This window comes from Alosa sapidissima, chromosome 10, assembly GCF_018492685.1.
Source record: "Alosa sapidissima isolate fAloSap1 chromosome 10, fAloSap1.pri, whole genome shotgun sequence".
Taxonomy (NCBI): Eukaryota; Metazoa; Chordata; class Actinopteri; order Clupeiformes; family Clupeidae; genus Alosa; species Alosa sapidissima.
The window spans coordinates 23,617,255-23,627,254 of NC_055966.1; the positions used below are offsets into that span (position 1 = coordinate 23,617,255).

Genomic DNA, 10,000 nt, shown 5'->3' on the forward strand with positions numbered 1-10,000 from the left:
TGAAAGCTATGAATGAAATAAGCTGTATTTTTCGGGCCCACCTCTTCCCATCTAATCTCCTGTGCTTCTATAATTCCTGGCGTGAGGCCGATCTGTGCGGACAGTCTCTGCCAGCATTGGGGGTGGGATGGGTGAGGTGGGGGGGGGTGTATTTCTGGGAAATGGAAGTCCTTTAAACCCCGGAGCAGTTTCCTGTGCCACCCATTATCCCCAATACAGCCTCTATCTCATTCACACACACACACACACACACACACACACACACACACACACACACACACATACAGAGAGACTGGTATTTCTTTCTCTTGATAAAATCCTGCATCTGTTGACTCAAAATCCTGCATCTGTTAAGTAATATTATAACATAATAATATTGTTTACTCTCCTACGGCACTGTAGTTTGAGTGCTGTTCTTCACTTTTAAGTCACTTTGGATGAAACAAAGTCAGCTAAACAAATAAATATTAATTCATAGGAAATAAGGATGAGGCGTTGTTATCTCAAAAGTCTGCTCAGTACTGAGACCTCAGTGGTGGACAGGTCTGCAAGCAGTGATAAGGGGTCAAAGGGGTCATCAGGTGGGCACCTTCTTTTGTGTTACCCTGTCAGACCCACAACACCTCCAAAGGGCACATTGGCCTGACATCTGGCCTCCCAGGTGCCCCCTCCCCCCGCCTTCACCACCTCCTTCTGAGATTCATTTTTGTGCAGCAAAGACAAAGGCAAAAACCGTTAAAACTGTGTCTTTACACAGTGGCCCTGCAGTGAAAATAGCCCGTCACTGTGTAACCGAGAGGCTCTAAAACAGCAAAACAGCCACTGTAATCCACAGATCCAAATAGCCACCCACAACGCCTTACAACCAAATGTGCACTCAAGTGTACTTTACGACACATCTTGACACAAGAGGCAACATGAAATGTCTAACTCTGTATAGCCAACAAACTCAGTAGAAACACAAATGCAGCGAGGCAGCTTAGCCCTTTGGTTTGACCTGTTACGGAAGCAAGCAGAATGACGTCCCAGGTGTTTATAGAGGGGAGCCATGCTTACATCTGCAGGTCTGCCATCCTTGACCAGGGGCCAGAATTTGTACAGGAGAAAAAAGGCTCTGAGGGTTTTGACCCTTCTCTGTCTCCTTCTCTGTGCTGGCAGTCTATCTGACTGTTTCTGTTTTTCCCTGCGTGCGTAGATAGATAGATAGATAGATAGATAGATAGATAGATAGATAGATACGTTATTGATCCCTAGGGGAAATTCAAGGTCACAGTAGCATACAGACAACATACACACACACATTCACTAACAACAGCACTAATGAGCAGTTAGCATTGGTTGCCTGCAAGGTAAAAGAGCATGGGCTCTCAAATGATTCTGGTTAAATAAAGGTCAGGTAAAATAAGGCATACACCACACATGATCAGGTCAAGTGAGGAGGGAGTGCGTGTGTGTATGTATGTGTGTGTGTGTGTGTGTCCGTTTACATGGGCACAGCTGGAGCCTAGCCAGTGTCCAGCCCAGCATATTGTGGAGGAAGCTGAGCTGTTTATTTCTGGCCCTGGCCTGAGTGTTTCCTAAAAAGAGACTGTCTGCTAAATCATCGATTTCAGCCAGCACCCCCCCCCCCCCCCCGACCCACCCCCACACACACACACACACTTTTCACTCTCAGCTATATTTAAACCTTCCACTACACCCCCCAATACCCCCACCACACACACACACTTCACAAATCCGCCTTTTTGTGCATCGAGGGTGGACCTGGGATGTGATCTGATGCCAAAGTTAAAACCCCTTTAGCCAGGCCCAACCCCCAGCCAGGCCCAATGGAAGGACTTCTCTGATGCCAAAGTTAAAACCCCTTTAGCCAGGCCCAACCCCCAGCCAGGCCCAATGGAAGGACTTCTCAGGCAATCACACAACACTTATCCCATTGTGATGGCCACAACTGCAATCCTGCTAGCACTCATCTTGCTGTAATGCAGTGTTTCCCAAAGTCTGGGTCGCGACCCACGGTCAACTAAAGCAGACATCCAGACCGGTGTTACATGGCAACTGGCTCCCATGTTAACTGGCTGCATTGATGACGTTTCATGATTGATGACGAGTCTTTGACAGATGTGGCCGCTTGCAGATTTGTCACTTTCTGATATACTAGAGACGCACACAAATATGCATGACATGTTTAAAAGTCAAAATTGTATGTAGTACTACATGCATTGGACCATAAATATGCCACCCAAAAAACAAACACCTAAATTAACTCCACGAGGGTATCGAACCACGAATAAATGTACCTGTTTTCTTGGTAATAGCGTCTATCCACTTGCGCCACGAACCAGCTGACGATACTCACAGAAATTGACTTCAGTTGTATGATTAAAAGAAGTCAGCTAACGTTATTATAATTGTAACAAGTTAACATAGCTGTTCATGTTATCTGGCTACCATGTTATCATGCTACCGTTGCCCAAGCCATTTAGTAGGCCTTCAAAGTATCATGGTTAAGTTTTACAAACCTTTCACTGAGGTTAGGCTGTGGCCGCCCCTTCAACACCATCAGCCGTGTTAACTTACAACACCATCAGCCGTGTTAACTTGCTACAATCATCAGCTGACTTCTTCTAATTGTATAGACTAAGTCAAGTAAATTTCCCTATGATTTATCAGCTGGTTCGTGGCGCAAGTACGTAGATGAATGGTTATCATGTAGGAGGTTTCATTTAGGAAGCAGGTTCGATACCCACGTGGAGTTATTATTTGGGTATTTATTTTTTTGGTGGCATATTCATGGTCCAGTGTACAGTATGTAGCGTACTACAGACAATTTTGACATTTAAATATGTCATGCATATTTGTATTTGTTCGTCTCCAGTTTCCATCAGAAAGTGACAAATCTGCAAGCGGCCACATCTGTCAAAGAAACGTCATCACTCGTGAAACGTCATCAACGCAGCCAGTTAACATGGGTGCCAATTGCCATGCAACACCGGAAATAAGGCCATTCAATTTGCATGTAAATAGTTTCGATTGAAGATGCAATTTTTAAAGTTAATAGCAACCTCCTCACATTCTTATTTCTGATTTAAAATGTTCAACAGTGCATTATATTAGGCTACAATTTAAATGGACATTTTAAACAATATTCCTCTCGTTTTCTACCTCGCTAACTCCAAAGTAAAGGCGCATTCTTCCGGCTATTGCAAAAACCTCTTGTTCTGATATGTAACGACTATACAATATAATATAATACAACAATACAATATAACGACTTGAGTTATCTGCTGTTTACATCGGAATTGACGTCCACAGTGTTATGGACCCATTTGTCTGCAACGCAACGTAGTTTTTAGAAATACGTATTTTTTAGAAATACAGGTTACTATGCTGACGAATGATGTAGTAGTCATTTCCAACTTTTCACGCTGATGGTGCTCAAAATGCAACACAACCGTGTTCAAAGCAGGATCTATCTATCTAGATCCTATAGCAATGTATGGTTGGGGGAGGCATAGAAAAGTTGGAGAATCTGTGGCCTAAAACAATATTGGTGGTTGCAGGGTAGATTTGAAGTGAAATGGGTCGCGATGGTCTGTCATTTTTAAAAAGTGGGTCCCCAGAAAAAAAGTTTGGGAAACACTGCTGTAATGGATACCTCAGCCCAATCACGCTAGCGCTCACCCATATGCCTGATGGAGTGCTTGGGCCACTTCACAAATCACACAGACACAAATGATCTCATAAACATGCATTGAGTCATTGGGATTAATGTTAACAACATTTGCCGACTTCGTTGATGCCAGTATTCGAAGTGATTTGTCTTTGGTTTTTGGTTCTGTGTTTATACTTCCAGTATACTAGTACCTTTACACATAATACGCAGAAAGTAGTAGCATCTCTTGCTCTGAATAAAATATAAAAGGCCCACTGAATGAAAGCAATCCATGATAAATTAATCTAATAGTGAAGCTGATAGGTTGATACAGGCTTACCTTTGCACTGATTGGTGTTCTTGTCCAGGATCGCCTTTGTTGACACTATTTTCCCATATCTAAAAAAGAGAATGAACACAATCATTAATGTGTGTTTCATTGTGTGTCTGTGTGTGTGTGTGTGTGTGTGTGTGTATGTGTGTGTGTGTGTGTGTGTGTGTGTGTGTGTGTCTGTGTACTGTGGCTACATCCCAAGTGATTGTTTGTGCATGATGGTGTTATTTAATTACCCTAGAATTCTACCAAAAGGGTCCACATTGATGTACTGTAAGACTTGTTCCCTCCTCATTAAAAAGTTTGACTGAAACTCTGCAGAGCTGGTAACGGGATAATCTAAAGTTCTTCTCTCATTAAACTTTTAATAAGGGAATGTTTATCAATACATCCTGTTCAGGTCCCAAGCGTGACTTAGAACTCTACCACTAGAAGCACAAGGAGGATTTTTAGCAGACCTCCCAACAAACTCTCAGCAACGGTAAATTAATCAACCAGATGAGAGACACAGTGATGAAGAGCAGAGTACTTCCACTGACAAAAACAAAATGTTGATTAGCTTGGACAAGATGAAAAAAAGCTTTGTTTAACTGCCTTGAATAATTGAATCTTATTGAATGCTATTAGCACATTTTCCTGCTCTGGTGTTTGCGCTACAATTGCTAAAAGCTGGGCTCACAATAATTATGTACATTTTATAGACTCTTACTTCAACACAAGATAAAACGGCATGAAGAAAAAGCTCTACACGGCTCATAGTCAATGATGAAAAGCTGACACTGATAGGACCCAGTTCGTTCATAACGCTCTTATGAAGGTCTTTAAGGAATGTGCAATTTGGAATTAGTGATTAGAGACAGAGCGAAAACGAGAGCACGCGTGAGAGAGAGAGAGAGAGTGGCGGTGATCGAGGAGCCAAACCGAAGATTGTATCATTCCATGCAGAATAACGATGATCATTGAGTGTGCAGTGCTTCCCAGCTTTGAAAGGTGTGAGGATGATCCTTTCTCAGTGAGGATGATCCTTCCTCTCCTCCTCTCCCCTCCTCTCCCCTCTCCTCCTCTCCTCCTCTCCCCTCCTCTCCCCTCCCATCTCCTGCCCTCCTCTCTTCTCTCTTTGTTAGCTCCCCCTCTCCCTCCTTTGCAGAGAAAAGGTAATAAAGTTTCTTATCAGCCCGCCAGGACTAACAGGATGACTGATACGAGCGCCTCCGATGTGACTTTTAATTAATGTTTAATGCCTCACACTCCTGCAGGTATAGTTGAGAGGGAGGGAGGGAGGGAGGGAGAGAGAGAGAGACACACACACACACACACACACAGGGACAGAGAGAGGGCAGAAGTGAGGGGGGGGGGGGCAGGAGCGAGAGAGAGGGGAGGTGGGAGAAAGAGAGAGAGAGAGACAGAGAAAGAGGAAGGGAGGGAGGGGTGCACATTCTTGCACTTTTCCAGGGACGGAGCTGTTTAATAAAGGACGGATCATTTCTCTGTCAGCGCGAGCAGCTGCCACCCCGTCAGTGTGTTACGGCGCTAACGTCTGGCCTCTCATGGCCAGCTCATTCATCTGCTGTCTTAACTTCACATGGGCTCTCCAGGACACGGGAACAGCGAAAGTTTCAGGAGAAACGTTCAAATATCCCATTTCTTCTTTTTGCTGTTTATCTCAAATCCGAAGCATACATAAACACTCACTCTTAAAAGGGCAGGAAAAGAAAAGGACAAAAGTCTAGAACAAAATGTTCCAATTTTCTGTACTGCGGAGAAAGAATCACATGAGTGGGTGGGTGGAAGATGTGTGAAATGGCAAACTGAAATAAAAAATGACGCTGAAACAATACTGATTTTGTTTGGATTTTTCTGAGTACTGTAAACAAAGCCATTTGGCCCCCGGAGCTGGCTTCCAACCACAGAAGAGCAATCAGGCACAAACAACTGTTCTCTCTTCATACACGACACTAATCAAGAACTACACACGAGAACCGACGAAAGCGTGATTTGCTGTCACTTCATCAAGTCATCAAGTAAACAAATGACCACGCGACGAAATGTGTGAGAGACAGACGTTAGGAGATATTTATATATACAGAGGAAGAGTGGCAGACAGACTAGGGGGGAAGTGAAAAGGATATAACAAAACAGACTGAGGAGAGGAGAAATAGCACTTGTGTTGTAGCTCGCTCTGTATGGACATCCTGTTGCAACATCCATAATGTGCCATTTGAAATGGTTTCAGTTTGACTTTTTCTGGTTTGAAAGGCTCCACCTTCAGCAACATCACCAGGTAAACTGTTCCTTTGTTTTTTAATAAAAAAATCATGGCATAGTGGTTAACACAGCATTAGCAAAGCTAGTAGTCAATGAAAATCCACCTTTTTTGTGATTATGCATTTGTATTACGCAGTAAACAGAACCACAATGTGCAGAGAGCGCAAACAGATGATAAAGAGAGAATGAATAGAAAACAAAAAAAAATAAATAAATAAAAAAAATGCACCAGAACAACACGGCACACATTACAAACTCTAAGTAAACTCATACTGGTTAAAGAGTCTTCAGGCTAAACAAGCTCTTGGGCACTGGTGTTATGCATTCAGGCATTTACCCTCAGTACACTCTCGACAGACTACATGTATCCAATGGAATGTGACTGTGTGAAAATGTTTTAATTTTGCATCTGGGAACATCCATTGCTGTAATATAGTTTTTTTCCTCCTCAATCTGTGCCAGTTCCCATCCACTTCCCGTTAGAGAACAATTCAATCCATCTACAGCTACTTCAAAGCTTGTTGTTTGATAGCATCACCACAGACACATCTTCACAACACAATTTCCAAGTAATCCATATCAATTAGAAGACAGAGGGAAATCTAACAGAGAAAGCCCAACATGTGCATACAGATGAACAGTACTTTACCACATGCTGTAGGCCTACTGGATTTAATCCAAATGTCTTTGGGGCCACATTCCTTTGGGACCAGCATAGAGTTTTGAACGTGATGTCTACATATGATGAGGATGTTACAGGTGTGTCCATGCTTAATATTTACCTAACTTTATTTACTCGGAAATTTCTCTAACAAATAACGGGTGTGTAGTGGAGTGGTGGGTGTTGGAATCTGACCTTAAATAACATGGAACACATAACAAAAACAAGACGTTTACAACATTCTTGCACATTACCTGGTCACATAAGTATGGAAAAACTAACAACAGAGAGCATATAAAACGCTGTGCCATAACAAGAGCGCATTGACAAGCCGTTCTATTCCGTGTTTTCACAGGCAAAGCGGAGAAAAGGACGCCTGTCTGATTTCCCCTCGTAACAATGTGGAATTTACCGAAGGTTCAGACAAAAACAGGTGGGAAAGTACAGCAGGTCCCTTCACCTCCCCAGTGCACTCCCAAAGAGGCCTTTAGAGTGCAACGTTTCCATCCGGCTCCTAAATCACCCCATATACACATACAGGGTTCGCTAGGAGGACTGGCGGGCAATACAGAGCTACAGAACACAAGAGAAGATAGGGAAGGAGGGGAGTGGATGAAGAGAGGATAAAAAACAATAGAAAAGAAGAGAAGAGCAGGGAGGGGAAGAAAAAAAAGAAGAACTGATCAGAGAGGAGAGCAGAGGAAAAGAAAAGAGCAGAGAGAATAGAAAGAAGCAGACTCAGGCAAGGCTGAGACTGAGCAGGAAGGGGCAGGATGTTCTGGGCTCAGTGTCCATCTGGAGCGGGACGCCCGCGCTCCGTCCAAAACGCTCCAGCAGAGCCTCTGGAGCTACCTCAGACACGGAGGCCTGGCCTGTGCAGCTGCCACGATCCACACACACACACACACACACACACACACACACACACACACACACACACACACACACTAGCTGCCAAGAACAAAGAGAGAGGAGAGGAGAGGAGACCAGACCAGGCCAGGAGAGCAGGGCCAGTGGGCTGAGATTTGTCTAACTTCTGAAGTAGAGCTCACAGAGCACCAAAAGGTCACCAAATCCATCTTTCCTTTCTTCGGGAGCGCTGACTAACTCTCGCTCCAAAACTAATCAAGCACGGCCTAGGTTTACAAGCCAGATTTAACGCACACGGACAACTATGTCAGAGACGTTTTGGAGATTAAAGTGTTGGTTTTGTGCTTGTGTCGACATGAAAACATACCACATGCTCTTCAAAGACGGAGAAGAGCAATTATTCTTGGAAATGGCTGCCTCCCTTTAAAGAGCAGTGCTAACGTTTGCTTTGACATGACGCAGCTCATTAGGAGAGGCACAATGGAATGATTTTCTTTACTGAGCGAGGTGAAACGCTGGCAATGTGCCAAGGCAAAGGAATGGGAGGTAAATTAAGCCTTTACATTAGACTTTGATTAGGAGTTAAGCAGATACCATAACAAGCTCGGCTTACAAGGGGATCCGTCAGATGTGGGCTCCCAAAAGACCAACAAACGTGACATTTAAAAAGAGGGAGTCTGTACAAACCTCAGCCTTAAGCTTCAAAGGTGGTTTAGCCACCAGCATTTATCTAAGAAACAGCGAAACCCAAACACTACATGATACAGCACTACCACAATCCAGCCACTCAGCTGTCAACATACAACACAATTTTGACTTTAACTGAAATGCAGGCAAAGAAATTCTTAGTCTTTTTAAACTTTACATGTTTCGACTGCTGACTTCCTGCAGTCTGTCTCAGTGGTGTCATGTAATGTTGTTGTTGCTGCTGTCCTCTGATTTATACTGGTTTGATTGTCCCACCCGAAGTGGTAGGATGACCATATCCCTTTTGGTCTGATAAATGTATTAGTTAAAGTTTATGTAGGACTGTATCCCAGAGAAACGATCCCATGGCTAACATAAATAAATAAAACCTAGGTGACACAGGTGGAACATCTGACACAGAAAAGAAAGAACATCACAAAGAATGTGAAACGGAAACATCCAGAGGCCGCACAAGTGCCATCAAGCTGAAGGCAAAACAGGGGAATCTGAAATCAGCCATCTCAGATCACTGTAAAAGAATGAAGGGGCCAAGGTCATAGGATCGGAAACGAAGTCCTCTCTCCCAAAACTGTAAATTGTAGATTTTCTTTCCCAAACTTGAATTGATTACTGCGTTTCTGAGTTTCTGGCTACAAATGTTATGTCTCATTCAAGCTACGTACACTCTTAAAACCAATGTGTTGTCTCCAGCTGGGCAACACATTCGCAACTTCTGTTGTTTTTTTTATTTTCAACACATATTGTGTAACAAAATGAAAAAAGGAAACAGAGATGTGTTAAAAATAACGCAAGTTTTGTTGTTTTCAACACATTCGTTTTAAGAGTGTACAACCAACTCCGCTATATTCATGTGGGGAATTTCCTCTGGTTTGCCAAGACCGTCCAAGCAGCTGTCATCCCTCTCACATCTGTGAAAGCACAATGTGAGTTGTGCCTGTCATTATATCACATCAGCACCCAACGCAAGAAAAGCCAGCGCGTCACCAGCATTCGCCGAATCACCCTGCTAACTCGGATAATTATCCTAATGAATCAACACTGCGGCGAATCCCAAGCAGTTTCCCGTGCCAGAAGGACACGTTGCCTTATGCACAGAACTCAAGCACGCTGTATGATGTGCTAATGACAGTTCTCAAAGGGCCCCCATCGTGTCTGATCTGCTTTTTTTCTCCCCAAACCCCCCTCCCTTTTTTTTCAAAAAAAGAGGGGAAAAAAGAAATGGCAGGAGCCACGGGTGCAGCGCTTTTGATGTTGCACAGACCGAGATGGGAGCCGGCATTCTTTTTAACTTCCACCCAGGTGCTTGTGTGGTATCTTAATTGGTTACCGACGCAGCTGTCTTGTCTGACACATTTTTTTGTCACTTCCCAACATCACGCGTCCCAATGTGCAGCCTCACGTCAGCTTTCTACACCAAACCCCCCCCCCCCCCCCCCCCCCCAGTGCGATCGCGTGTTTGTTTTCCCTCACATAAGGATGGTTTTTGTTGTTGGAAGTAAGCGTTTTT

General features: G+C 43.7%; 1 protein-coding gene across 3 annotated transcripts in view; it reads right to left on the reverse strand.

Moving 5' to 3' along the window:
• The window catches only part of rbms3 (RNA binding motif, single stranded interacting protein), a 171,177-nt gene that overhangs the window by 121,935 nt on the left and 39,242 nt on the right, over nucleotides 1–10,000 (reverse strand). For all 3 annotated transcript variants that reach the window (XM_042106872.1, XM_042106871.1, XM_042106873.1), the window contains exon 3: nucleotides 3,996–4,054. In XM_042106872.1, coding sequence (XP_041962806.1) covers nucleotides 3,996–4,054 — 59 coding nt within the window. The remainder of the gene's footprint in view (nucleotides 1–3,995; nucleotides 4,055–10,000) is intronic.